General features: G+C 36.2%; 1 protein-coding gene across 2 annotated transcripts in view; it reads right to left on the bottom strand.

Moving 5' to 3' along the window:
- Septin7 (septin 7) overlaps positions 1-14,887 on the bottom strand; it is a 68,657-nt gene that overhangs the window by 41,567 nt on the left and 12,203 nt on the right. The window contains exons 1-2 of one of the 2 annotated variants that reach the window (XM_076575902.1): positions 8,935-8,994; positions 7,578-7,680 (exon numbers count right to left, since the gene is read on the bottom strand). In XM_076575902.1, coding sequence (XP_076432017.1) covers positions 7,578-7,587 — 10 coding nt within the window. In that variant the 5' untranslated portion in view covers positions 7,588-7,680; positions 8,935-8,994. Of the gene's footprint in view, positions 1-7,577; positions 7,681-8,934; positions 8,995-14,887 lie in introns of those variants that run through there. The other variant, XM_076575901.1, reaches the window with a different exon arrangement.

Here is a 14,887-nt window from a genome sequence, read left to right as displayed (position 1 = left end):
ATCTGACAGACCATTTTCAGAAGCAGGAATTTTGAGAGACCATCTTACCCTGTCTTGGCAGAGTACAGTGGTCGCTTTCCTTGTGTCCCGCTTGTCCAGAAAGGACAGCATTGCATTTGTACTGTCAGCCATCAAGGTAAGGGCAGTTTTTTGCCCAGTAGGCCATTTTGTGCCAAAAAGACAAACTTCCAAATGGAAATGTCTTAGAAGCCCAACATTCTCTCGGGATCAATTGGTGCAGCCAGGAGCAATTGTGTCTCACATCAACAGAATTTTAAGTTATTTAAATGCCATATTCTCTAGGTCTATGAAGTGTTTGAAGATTACCTATCTATCTGAAATATATCTATGTATACCTAGAAAACTTAACTAACATGGCTACAGATATGATTATTATAGATGACTAATTATTAATCTATTTTTTAATTATCCATTACAATTTTAAATGAGTTACATAAACATAATACCTCAAACAAGAATAGAAATATATATATACACAGTATAACAATATTAACTTCAAGTTTGTATCAATAAACTAAAATCCATACCAATGTAAAACATTTTAAACATAAACTAAAATCTATACCAATGTAAAACATTTTAAACAAGTTGTTCTTTAAAAGTAGGTTAATTAATCTATCCTTTTATCTTTTCATCTCTATATCCTCCTATATATCTATATTATATCCCCTTTTCTTTTTTAGAAAGAGATCACATTTATAATCAATCTGTTTTAAATAAAAATATTGGTTTTCTCTGTCCCACACCAGAGGGCTCTTCTGATTTGGGACACAAGAATTGCCTAACCATTTTTTTTTTTTAAAGCAATATGTCTGGGGAGGGGGAGTGAGCCAATTCCACCTCTAAAGCCAGCTTGATATATTTGGGAATTTGGGCGTAGCATCTCTTACTACTTCCTGCTGGAGGGGGGCGCTGTATCTTATGGGGATGCAAAGAAAATTTTAGACCTAAGGGGTAGTCCGTGAGGCTGTATTGTTTGAACCAGTTGCCTTGAAACCGCTCTGGATGCTGGATCATCTGGGCCATGGTGTCATCGGAGACCTTTCAGGGGGTCTTGGCTGGTCAAACCTGATGTATCTTAATCTGGAACAAATCCATAGCCTCTGGCTTTCTGTGGAAACAAAACCAGAGCCTCTTTTCCAAAGCAACATATCCTTATATCCAAATTTTGAAGTCAAGGTACCTTTAAAATATACATTTTGGCATAACTCAACAGCTTTTGCAATCAAATGTTTTTCTTCAGTTACAAATATCAAAGAGAACATAATCCAGATTCTCTGTGTGGCAGCCATCTTTACATGGCTTATTTTTTATATTACCTTGAGCCTATTGCTTAAACTGCAGCCTTTTAAGCCTGAAACGGCGCTGTGGCTGCTGGCTCCGCCCACTTCAGCTTCCCAACATGGCGGTGGTACCTTTTCCGCCAGCTCTGGGAGCCATCCTGGGTCTATGCTTTTATCCAAGCAGTGTGTAGCCCAGAAACCTCTTTTTGTTTTGTACTAGCAAAGGCTAAATCCACCATGCAGCTTAATGTGCCACTTGCAGAGGCCTCATTCCCGACATACTGCAGATCAAGCTCTCACGCTAGGAACTCGCCAGTAGCTCAAACCGGCAGGCTGCCGCTCCTTTGAGAGAGACAATTAGGAAGCTGTTTTTAGCTCCATTTTAGAATCTTTTCTCAGGTTTTAGGTAGAAACTCTTGCCAACACGTTGGGCGCCCCAAGAGTGCACCTGCTGTTGAGTAAGAGGCATTCTTGTTACAGACCATGAAGAACTGGAGAGCGGGAGCACAAGTCGGCTTCCAATCTAAGTATTCTCAACTTTGTTATTGAGAGAGAGATTGAGAGAGAGATAGAGATAGAGATAGAGAGATAGAGAGATAGAGAGATAGAGATAGAGATAGAGATAGAGAGAGAGAGAGAGAGAGAGAGAGAGAGAGAGAGAGAGAGAAGGATATGTCTGGCCTGACAGATACTACTGTGCTTCATTGGTTGGGGACTAAAAGACCTCACAGAATCTGAAAGCTTTTCAATCTCTCTAAAGAAAATGATATCCACCAATATATTATCAGAACGCCCTTAAACAAAGAAGTTAAGAAGCCCAGGAACAAAGCTCCCAAGATTTAGTGACTTGTTACTCCATGTGTCCTGCAACAGAAACACAGGCATACTGCTCTGAAGAAACAACGCACTGAGAAACAACGAGGAGGAGCCTGCATACTATGCTAAACTTTTGGCTCAGAGAATGAAGGAAGCCAGAAACACACTGCCAAGAGGCATAAACTGTCCTCGCTGAGAACTTGTACTTCTAAGTCTGAGTCCAGTCAAAAATAAGTCTTCGAGAGTAACAAATAGGCCTTGAAAAGGAAAAACTGAAATAAAAACATGTATTTTTTAAATAAAACTGAGGCTATGGAGACAGCTCAGTGAGTAAAGTGCTTTGCAGTGAAAACATGAAGGGCAGAATTTGATCCCCAGTGGCCATGTAAAAGCAGAGACAGGAGGGTCCTTGGGGCTCACCAGGCAGTCTAGGTTCAAAGAGACCAAGGAAAACACCTGGTGTCAATGTTGGTCCAGCCTCCACATGCATGCTCACATGAGCACATGAACAAACACATAAAATAAAAATAAACAGAGAAGTTTATACATATTTAGAAATTAATCAATACACTCTCATATAACCAAAGAATCAGAAAGGAAATTATAAAGGAAAGTAAAATATATACATTGAAAAATGAAAATGACAACCCAGTGTGCCAACCTTATCGCACTAAGAAAGGCAGGGCTAGGGAATTGTCAGTTGTAAATGCTTACATAAAAATGATGATCGGATTAAAAAACAACCATTTCAGCTTATGGATCTAGAAAAGAGTAAATTAAATACAAAACGAAATAATGGCTATGGCAGACTGTGCCCCCCCACCCCAAAAAAGAAAAACTAGAAAAAAATTAACAAAACTAAGTGAACTGTCCAAAAGGGCCTTCAAAATTAAGAAGCCATCAATTACACTGAGAATAAAAGAAGAAAATTTCAAATTAATGAAATTAGAAATAAAAATTGGGATTATTACTATTATTACTAATTTTACAATAGAATTCCAGGCCATCCTGGGTTATATGGTGGATATAACTTACAAATGGCCATGTATGTTTTCTAACATCCTAAATATACCTAAATACATATAATATACAATGTCTGTAATCAAAGGAATTCAACTAAAATCAAAACTAAAAACTAATCAAGCACTTAACCTATTAACTGCCCTACTCTACCATCCCTATCTTTTTCTTTCCTTTATCCCTAGTTCTGGATCTTAAAACTAAGCAGTGAAAATGTACTAATAAAAATGGGCTTGCATGGTGGTGCATACTTTTAGGAGTTGAGGCCAGCCTGGTCTACAAAGCAAGTTCCAGAACAGCCAGGGCTACTACACAGAAAAACCTGTCTCAAAAAAAAAAAAAAACAAAAAAAGAAAAACAAAAAAAATTAGGCTTAAGACTAACATGTAATTCATAGCTTTATCAGGTACATTCCTTATATAGGATATATTTTCAAGACTTATTTCTTGGACTGGATATACGATTTACTACTAAATACGATTTAGTGAGGTATAGAACTCAGCATAGTGGAAGCCCAGCCACTTTTCTAGGGAAGCACAAATAGAGATATATTTGACCCCACAGCCATCAAGAATGAGACATGTTTCATTGTGACCAACCTGACATTGGTTCTTGGTTATGGTGGTATTTTGCTTATGCTCTGTTTGAGACACTGTCTCACTGTGTAGCCTGGGCTGGCCTTGAACTTAGATATCTTCCTGCCTCTGCCTCCCAAGTGTACCACCACACTCAGCCTGATAATGGTTTTTAATTAATTTTTAAAAAAAGATTTGCAATCAAGAATTCTCTAGATGTACTGGCTCCAGTGTTACTCAACTGAGTATTAATATACACTCATTACTCTTAAATGAGACTCTGCATGGATATTAATAACAGAAACAGACTGGATTTGCAACCATGAGCAAGTAAGCTAATCTAATACCTTAGTGTCACCTCTGAAATGAGTTCCTATGATAGGATTATGACTTATTATACAAAATAAACATCTGCCTGACACATAAATGATGAAAAAAAAAGTAGTATGACTGTTAACCTTGGTTGTCAATTTGATTGGATCTGAATTCAAGTAAGAGATATGGCTCTGGGCAAGTATGTGAGAGACCTTATGATAGAGGGACAAAAAAAACTGCATTCTACCTGGGCACACATGAACTATTTCTAACCCAAGGATTGACCAGAAGGATAGTTATCTGAGGTGGAAGACCTCCCTTCAGGGTGAGCAGAACTTTCCTGGAGTAGCGCAGATAGAAAGAAGTCTGGGGGAAACGCTTTTACCTGCTCTCCTTGGTTATTTGGTAAGTGCTTCTACCACAAGACTGTTCACTGAGACTGGAACACAGCAGCAGGCCTTCAGCACCACACTGGAACTGCTGAGGCAGACAGCTTTTCAGATTTATCAACTACCAGGTTCTCAGCCTCTCTAGGATGCAAGTGACTGTTACTGAACTACCCAGCTGTACTCATGTAAGCCAATCTAGTAAATCCTCTTGAAATAAATAAATATATGCATTGGTCTGTTCCTCTAGAAATCCCTAATACAGCTGGTCACTCTTTTCCTAGTTGGACTACCTCTTTAATCCCTACCTCAATTCTAGTCTCAAAATTCTGAGTTAGCATCTTACAAAAGGGAGTACCCTTATACTTTTAAATTTTTATTTGATTCTATTAACTTCTACTTATAACCAGGAAATGCTGCATCTTTTTATGTTCATTTTACCTTATCATACAAATTATAAGCTACCTGAAAGAGAAAACAAAAGTAAGCTAAGTGTATTATTTACTTTTCTGTTGCTGTGATAAAACACCATAACCAAAGCAACTTAAGGAAGATTTCACTCGAGCTATGGTTCCAGAAGGTTAGAGTCTATGATAAACGGGAAATCATGACAGCAGGCATGGCTGGAACAGCAAGCTGAGAGCACACATTATGAACCACAAACATGACGCAGAGAGGTAACAGGGAGCAGGTGAAACCTTAAGCTCTCAAAGCCTGTCTCCAGTGACATAGTTCCTCCAGGAAAGCCCCGCCTCCTAAACTTCCCCCCAATAGCACATAAAGTGGAGATCAAATGCCTAGGACTATTGGGGACATCTCATTCAAGTGACCACAGATAATATTCTACTAAACACATGTTCAAAAGCTATTCTTTAAACTAAAATTTTAATATAAAAAATTTCAGTTAGTGACATCTCAAAGGTTAAGATGAAGTGTTTCTTCATACATAATTATCAAGTTGCCAACCTATAGAAGACAAAGTAGACTCAACCCATCTGTCTAGACTCACCTCTGCTCCAGAGCTGCAATGTACATTACTTCTACCCAACCAGAATCAATTAGGTTAACTAGCTGTATCAGTTACTCTGACATTGCTGTGATAAAACACCACCAACTAAGACAACTTTCAGAAGAAAGGGTTTACGGGTTTAGTTGGGTTTTCAGTACCAGAGGAGTAAGAATTCATAATGGCAGGGAGGCCTGGCAGCCGAAGCAGGAGACTGAGATCTCACATCCTTAACCACAAGCTTCACAGTATACAGAGCAAACTGTAAGCAATGCAAAGCTTTAAATTCTCAAAGTCTTCCCCCCCAGAGACTTCTCCAGTAAGGTCATACCTCCTAAACCTCCCCAAACAGTACTATACTACCAACTGAGAAACCAAATGTTCAGATATGTAAGCCATTTTCATTTAAACCAATATTATTGAGTATAAAATTGCAGTGCTTTAAAAACCACATGAACTGTTACAATAAACACAACTTCCAGAATGAAAAAAAAAATTTAATCAAAAGGGAAAAAACTGTGGTAATCAACACAGAGAAAATACTGTTCCCCTCAATAAGGAGTATTTCACAGTTAATTCTAGTAACTTAATAGCAAATTAAAAACACTGTGGTAAAGCATGATTAGCAAAACAATATACACCGTGTAAGTCCAGCATGGACTCAACTTTGTCAAGAATAGTTCATCTAGTATCTTGCTTTCACCTTCTTAAAACAAATAATAGGAAAATGTAACACAGTTCCTTTACACTCATGATTTTACTAAAGTGAGCTTGTAGCCAGTGAAAATAGCACTTAAGAATAAGACTGCCATTGAAGATTAGTAATATGGTGATATTTCATTTATACTGAAATTTTATTTGTATGTTAATAAATAAAGTTGCCTGGGGGTCACAGCTAATAGCAAGCCATAGCAGAAGCTAGGCAGTGGTGGCGCACACCTTTAATCCTGATCGCATGACAGGCAGATCTCTGTGTGTTCAAGGATACAGCCAGCATGGAGACACACGCTTTTAATCTCAATACCAACCATAGAAGACCTGGAGGTCTATATAGACAGGCAGTGACAAGGAGGTTATTTGGTTGGGTTTACAACCAATGAGAAGGCAGAACAGAAGTCAATAAAAAGATAGATACACAGGAAGTAGCTCTCTTTCTGAGGGGAAGGACGACAGCAGCAGCTAAGGGTAAGAAAGGATTTTTAGTATCAGCTCTTAGCTACTACTCTGACCTCTTGGGCTTTTAACTCTGCATAGTAATCTTACCCAGGTTGTAGAGATAGATAGATAGATAGATAGATAGATAGATAGATAGATAGATAGATAGATAGATAGATAGATAGATAGATAGATAGATAGACAGATAGAGATGACATTAACCAACTTATACGAAAAATAACCCTTAACAATATCTTCAAATGGATTACAGAGCAGAGCAAAGTGTTCACAGACTGAATTAGAAAACAAGGAGAGGGCTGGAGAGATGGCTCAGAGGTTAAGAGCACTGGCTGCTCTTCCAGAGGTCCTGAGTTCAATTTCCAACAGCCACATGATGGCTCACAACCATCTATAATAAAATCTGGTGCCCTCTTCTGGCCTGCAAACATACAGGCAGGCAGAACACTGTACACATAATAAATAAATAAATCTTAAAGAAAAGGAAAACAAGGAGAATCACATTTTTCTGCAATATCCACACACAGAGTGCAACTCTAAAGGCAATCATTTGAATTACTACCTTTTATCCTACCTTTCCTTTCAAAATTCAAAGCAAATACCTGTTTACCTTAAATGCTCATGTGATTAATGCTGAAGGTGATTAGCCAGAAAGCACACAAATCCTGCAATAATAAGTAGCTATTGGATGCCTTTTCCTCTCTTAGCATTACCATTTGCAGAGAGTAACTGTGTTGTTCTACTCTATCACAACTGTCCATCATTTCTCAACTTTCAGTTTCTACCAAAGAGGTTGAGGATAAAGGAAGGAGAAAGAGGAGATACAAATCCTATTATGCAACTATGCTAAATTGTTAAATGTTTCCACATAAGATAAAATACAACATACATTCACTAAAGTTATTTGAGATATTATTTCTTAAATTCATCCAAAGTTGATTAATAAAGACCAAAACTCCAGATTAGTAAGAAATTATCTCACCTACTACCATAAGTGTGAATTCAAATCCTCTTTTCACCGATTTTCTATAGACTTGATTTGGGAGGTTGGCAAATCCCACATAGCCCTCAAGGTTCTTCGGTTGCTGAGGAAGGGAAAGAAAAACCATGTATCAACAAACATTTCAAATTCCCTCATTCTGTTTAAATTATTTTTTTAATTATACAAACTGTTTTTTAAAAATTATACACATTATTATTCATAGCAAATTAATAGTTTATATTGTCATCAATAAAAACATTAATTGTAGAATGTACAGAATAAATTGAACATAATTAAAATAAAATGATTATTAAAACCCAAGAATGAATAATTATAGAAACTGGTTTCAGAGCAAAGATTTCATTTGACAATAAGTTTCATTTAACAAGGAACTGAATAACCATCTAAAGCAACAAAATAACAAACAAGTTCCAACCATGAAAAAATTCAAATCCCTTAAGTGTACACTAAGAACCATTCTTTACACTGACTAATTTCCACACTTAGGAGTTTCTTGCAATTGATCTTGACTCATGAAATAAAATAAATATTTGTGCTTAAAGCAATTCTTTTCTGTAAATCTTGAAGATTTTCAAAATCAGTGTCAAGAGGCATGTCTCTTTCAAGCTGTAATCCCAGGCCCACTTGTGTTCCTTCAAGGTTCCCCATGATCTTTTGCCTCCCTCTTCGTGGAAGGAAATATATCCAGGACTTAACGTAAACCATAATTATGGAAGCTAAATGGAGTTTTGATTCTCTGATGACCCAAACAATCACTTCATGAGTAATTTTTAAAAATTTAATTCTAAATTGGTAAAGTAAGTCTGATTCTTAATTGAGTCACTGGTTAAAAAAAAAAATACTGTTCACAGTTACAATATCTGAGTGAGTAGATATACTGCTTCATTTTACTTTAGAAATAGTCATCTTTAAATATAGTGGCAAAATACTCTCAAGAAGCACATACATCTAAGTTTTTGACACATTTAAATTCTAATGATAAAACAAGTTGTGATATGAAAGCATTACTACAACACATCTGGGTTTAAAGAGTCCACTGGTTATCACATTTATAGCTAAACAATAATTTTCATCCTTTCCATTAAAATTAACTAATTTTTAAGCCAAATGTTGGTAAGCCAAGCTAGCCCATTCAATTAAAAGCTAATTTTGAACACAACCAGCAGACTGACTGGAATACACCATTTTAAAGCCAAGTATCTGAGAGCCTATTATGAGTATAGCTAAAGCTATGTTAAGTTATACGCTTCTGTAAAGGTCATATTTCATCTAATTACAAGTTAAATTCAACTTAGACTATAAACAAGGTTTTGTATAAATTACGTAGTGTACTCACAGCTACTTTGTAATGGAAACATTTCCATCATTCCAGTGTTCCAGATTCCAAAAGAATGAATTCACAGAAGACAGCAAGTGAGGAATTTCACAAATTGTAGTGGCACATTCAGTTCAACCGGAGTAGCAGATCCATTGGAACACAGCAAAATACAGAAAACATTAAAGTTACTTACATGGAACTCAACGACTTAAAGTAAATTAATTAAACAAATTAAAATAAGACTCTTTTCTATGCATGCCAAAGTAATATTCTCATATTTTTCAGTAGCTTTTAGATTTCCTTTAGAAATATAAAAAGTCCTATCTTTTAATAAAGGCCAGTTATTACACTGTGTCTTAGGAAGAATGCTACAAAAAAAGTAGACATATGAAGTTTTGGAAAGGTGTACTATAAATTTCATACAACTTTTATGTTGTCAGTCAACAGCCCAGCTTAGACAACACAAACATTTCAGTTAAAATCTTTTCATACAATGCTGCATTTCAAATTCTGTGAACTCAGACTTAAAAGAAATGTAGATTATAGCAAAAAAAAAAAAATGATATGCCATAACATACGGGAAAATTAGATAAGCTATAGGCTGTGAAAACTGAAAGAAAACCTAGCACAGAGAAGAAAACACAACAGTAGAGATAAACTCCCTGAGAAAGGTACAATTTTACACTTGTGCAACCTACCTCAATAATTTGAGGCAGTAAAGGTATTCTTGTAGTTTATACTTAAAGTAATTAATTTAATAAGCAAAAACAAAATTTCAAAAACTGCCACACATCTACACACAGCATGCACAGAACTGAAAAATCTTCCGCAACTATCCTTTGCTTTTGCCACTTCAAGGAACCCACCAGTCAAAAAGGCATAAGACACCCAAGAGTATGTACCTGTGTCTTATTCATTGTCTTTTCTCAAGTCTTTGGTTCATAATCAGTACTGTTTTAGGGTTGAATTAAGAAAAGACAGGACGCATTCCAGCCAACAGGAAGGAGCATAAACTAGGATTAAATCTGGTACTTTCAGGAACAAAAAAGGAGGTATGTGATGTATAACAAAGGAAAGAGACAAAAGGATAGGAAATGAGGTCATGGAGGCAGGCAGGCAGGCAGGCAGGCAGGCAGGCAGGGGCCAGATCATGTGGGACTCAGCCAAAGTAAGAAGTTTGAATATTATTTTAGACATGGGGGAAACCACTGGAGGGTTTTGCACAAGCAAGTGACCTGATTAGCATTTTAAAGACAACTTTCACTGTTAAGTGAAGTGGTTTAAGAAATAAGAAGACTACTTCAATAATCCCAGAAAGAGTAGATTAAATTAAGCTACTAGGAAGCAATGAGAGATTGTAAGGATTCAAAATATATTTTCGAAGGTAGAGTTGATGGAGGATTGCTAATGAATTTTACATCAGTGAAAGAAGAAGAAACCAAGGATAACTATTGGCTTTGATTTGAACAACTCGATGGTTGGTGGCAATTATGAAAACAATGTACAATGGAGGAGGAAGATTGAGTAGTGAAAGCCAAAATCAACAATAGATTTAAGCATGTTAAGTTTGGGCTGTCTACTAAATGTATATATAGTATACAAGTAGACACATATATATATACACACACACAAGAAGAGATGTCCAGTTGACAATTTTAAGCATATGACTTAAAGAAATTTCAGGGTTGGCTGGTGCTGAAAATAAGTTATCTGCACATGGATACTGGGAAGGGAATGGATTCCCAAAAAGAAACTATAAATAATAAAAAGAAGCGAATCCAGGGCAAAGCCCTGGAGCACTCTAACAATCTAGGCTGACAATTAGGCTGAGAAAGATCTGCCAGGAAGATTCCAAGAAAACCGAGATGACTGGATGACTGCAAGGAGGGGCAGGCTTTCAGCTGTGTTGTACCCAATGAAAGAAAATACGTCCATAAGATTTGGAAATAACTTTACAGCTATCTTTGAACAAGGCTAGTCTTAGTAACACAGCGAGGAAGTGAGTGAGCTGATTAAAAGTATACTGTTCTATGCATATATTTACTTTAGTTTTAAATTTAAATTATTGGGAACATTTAACTTACTAATCCCCATGTGATTAGTTTCTGAAAGACAGATTTTCTCTACAATCCTAACAAACTATGAATACACAACTGGTAACCTCCAAAAAAGTGAATGATCACACTTTTAAAACAAATGTCTTCAGAAGAAATTTTGTCCAAAGACAAATGACAAAGTAGTTTGGCTACTGCTGCCAAACAAACTTCCTCAGATTTTGCAAGTAAGCATCCCAGAAAATACAAAACCTAACATCTGGAGCACCTGGCTCCAGCACAGAAAACCTGGCACCAAATACAGTTTAAAGAATATACTAACAGTATAACACTATTTGTTAACTAAGGGAAATATTTTTTTATCTCTTAATAATCTTTCCTTACCCTGAACTTTAAAAACAATCTACAGGCTGGGCAGTGGTAGCACTCGCCTTTAATCCCAGCACTCGGGAGGCAGAGCCAGGCAGATCTCTGTGAGCTCAAGGCCAGGTACCAAAACTACACAGAGAAACCCTGTCTCAAAAAACCAAAAACTACAGTCTTTAACTCTGAAAGTCTTAACCAACCACTGATTCTTTTCCTGAAGAAACAAAATAGTCACAGTGCCAGAATGAAATATAATCTCTGGGCAAAAAATAAATAAATAAAATAAATATTACATGTATACATATATATACCCACACATACATATATATGTATGTGTGTGTATGAGTGATGTAATTATGATACTTATAATCATGAAAATATAAATAAATATATGATTTTTCACTTAGGCTCCCACCAAAATACTATGGGGTCATGAAGGTACTCACTGATCTCAAGCCAGTTGTATAAGTAACAACACTGATTTCTTGTAATAGCTTGTATTTTCAAAATATTTTAGCTAATAGATACAATTCCTATATCAAATTCATTTAAGGGAAAGTAAACAATTCTGTTGATTGATAGAAATAAGATACAGCACTGTATACGTCTGTATTTAATTTATTTAACTCTATTTCTAGGAATCAAAAATACAGGGAGGAGGGAGGACAGGTAGATCTCTGTGAGTTCAAGGCCAACCTGGTCTACAAAGTGAGTTCCAGGACAGCCACAGCTGTTACACAGAGAAATTCTGTCTTGAAAAAACAATGAATTTCAGTTAAAAAAAACTAAAATGGTTAATTTAAGAATAACAATGTATAGCCCAAAGTACCATAATATACCCAGAATTCCATTCCTCCTTTTGTAATTGCAATTTAAAAAAAAAATACATTACAAAAACACAAAGGTTACATTAATAACTTTAAAAAACATCTGGTCTTTCCTATATGGTTTTAAATTCAATCTTTGGATTTTAGTATATATGTACATTGCATATTTTTATATTTTTGTTTGTTTGTTTGTGTTTTTCAAGACAAGGTGTCTCTGTGTAACAGCCCCAGGTGTTCTGGAACTCGCTCTGTAGACCAGGCTGGCCTTGAACTCACAGAGATCCACCTGCCTCTGCCTTCCAAGTGCTGGGATTAAAGATAAGTGCCACCACTACCTAGCTACATATTACTTATGCAATGACAAAAATAATTAAATTTACCTCCAAAAGTTACAATTAATTCTAAATATTAAAAAAAAAGAAAAAGGCAAGAATGCCCAGCTGCAGTCCCACAACAGAATCAGTTCAGCACTTGAGCTCAATGCCAGCCCAGGCAACACAATGAAACCTCCATTGCAAAAATAATTAACTCTTAAATTATGAAAACCAATCACAGATTGTAAAAGGAGAAGATATCACCACAGAAATTTATTTGTCTACTACTTAATGCCCCTACTATTACATAATATGCATAACTACAACTCTCAGGCACTTGCTTAGTCAAATTCCTAAGATCATATAGCCAAAGAAAAAATTCTGAAGAACTTCATCCACTATTTAAATGGTGTAAATATTTTTATATAAATGATCTAAAAATACCTATATATGAAACAATATAAAACAAACACTAAAATATTACAAGATTATAAAGTCATAGCTCCTACCCTGAAGTATTTTAAAGGTTCATGTGCTATTCTGCATACCTCCAACTACAGTTTTTACTCCGATGGGCAATCTTTAAAAATGTTGTAAATTTATTATGTGTATGTGAGTACAGACACGTGGATTTCATGGCTCTCATGTCTATCAACATTTAGGAGTCAGTTCTTGATTTCCACAATGCTGTTGTGGGTTCTCTCATTTCTGATGTTCTGCTGCACACTTTAGGCTAGTGATACGATTACAGGTATGACTGATGTATTGATGAACTGACATTCATTTTTACTCTCATTCCTATGTATCTACATGTGTATGTGTACATGTCACATGCACATGCATGCCCACAGAAGCCAAAAGAGGGCTCCAAATCCCCCAGAGTTGAAGTAACAGGTGGCTGTAAACTGCCCAGTGTGGGAAGTAAAGAGAATCATCTGAAAAACCAGTAAAGTGCTCTTAACCACTGAGCACTCTTCCAGCCCCAACTTGCATTAAATTTTTATTGGATGGTTTAATGGACTATATACCAAAGTGCTAAGCCAATGGATTTCTATAATTAACCTGTAGGAGGAATGCTAAGTCTTGGATTTCTAATTTCAGGTTTGAGCAACTAAATGAATAGTTATCACTTACTAATACAAGTAATATTAATACTGATACTATTACTGATATTAATACTAATTAGTAAATGCAGAAATCATTTGAATTGAATGTACCAACTGGACTTTAGAGAAGACAGATATTCTAGCAGGCAATGGACTATATAAAAAGAGACATTATAGCCAGCTGGTGGTGGCACATGCCTTTAATCCCAGACTTGGGAGGCAGAGGCAGGCAGATCTCTGAGTTTGAAGCCAGCCTGGTCTACAGCAAATTCCAGAACAACCAAAGCTACACAGAGAAACCCTGTCTCGAAAAACAAAACAACAACAAAAACCAGAAATTAAAAAGACAGGCAGATATTAACATTTTAAGTCATTGTTTAAATGGTATGAATCTAAATGCAGTATACAGTGGGAAGCTAGCCAAGAACCAATACCAAAATCCCACCATCACCACCTAAACAAAGGTAGAGGGTAAGCACAGAGTCAAGAGAGGGCGATAGGGTCAAAAAGAAAAGCAGGTTATTGGTATTTGTTTAAATGCTATAGAAAAGATAAAGAAAATGAGTAACTGAAAAGAGGTTCGGTGAGGACACCGATGTTTACACAGTGAAGGAAGGGGTTTCCTCAATACCTGGAATAGAATCACCTTCTAATCTTAAGAGGGGAAAGGCCAGAAGACTTTTGGGAGACAAACATGTGAAAACAGCAACAAGAACAGGGAGAAAGAGTAAGGAGTCAGATCTGGTGGCACAACTATTCAGGAGGCTAAGGCAGGAAGAACACAGGTTCAAGGCCTGACTAGGCTAAAGTGACTTCAAGGACAGATTCAGCAACTTAATGAAACCCTTGTCTTGAAACAAAAAGTTAAAAAGGCTGAATAAAATGTAAGTTAACTGTGGAAAGCTTAGTATGCACGAGACTCTAGTGTTCAATCCAGAGTAATGTCAAAGCAAAACAAACAAACAAAAAAATGTTAAGTATCAGAGGGAGGATAAGACAGTAAAGCAATATGGTCATCTAATTAATGCTGAAGACCACAAATCTTTGAATGTGAACTTGAAGTCATGTGATCTTTTTTTCCAATAGCAACCTGTAACTTGAGCACAAGATGGCAAATTTAGGATTTATCTGAAACTATTATTCTTTGGAAAGAACATACAAAAGGACAAGGCTCAAGAGAGCTGGCACATAGAGCTGAATTAAGGCACCACAAATGTAGAAATGAAGAAACTATAGAAGGAACAATCTTTTTAAATTTTAACAAAAAAGAAACACAAGTCCCAAGACCCATAAGGCCACTAAAA

Source organism: Peromyscus maniculatus, chromosome 7, assembly GCF_049852395.1.
Source record: "Peromyscus maniculatus bairdii isolate BWxNUB_F1_BW_parent chromosome 7, HU_Pman_BW_mat_3.1, whole genome shotgun sequence".
Taxonomy (NCBI): domain Eukaryota; kingdom Metazoa; phylum Chordata; class Mammalia; order Rodentia; family Cricetidae; genus Peromyscus; species Peromyscus maniculatus.
The sequence above is the reverse complement of the archived record's forward strand: the minus strand, read 5'-3'. Positions and strand labels throughout refer to the sequence as shown.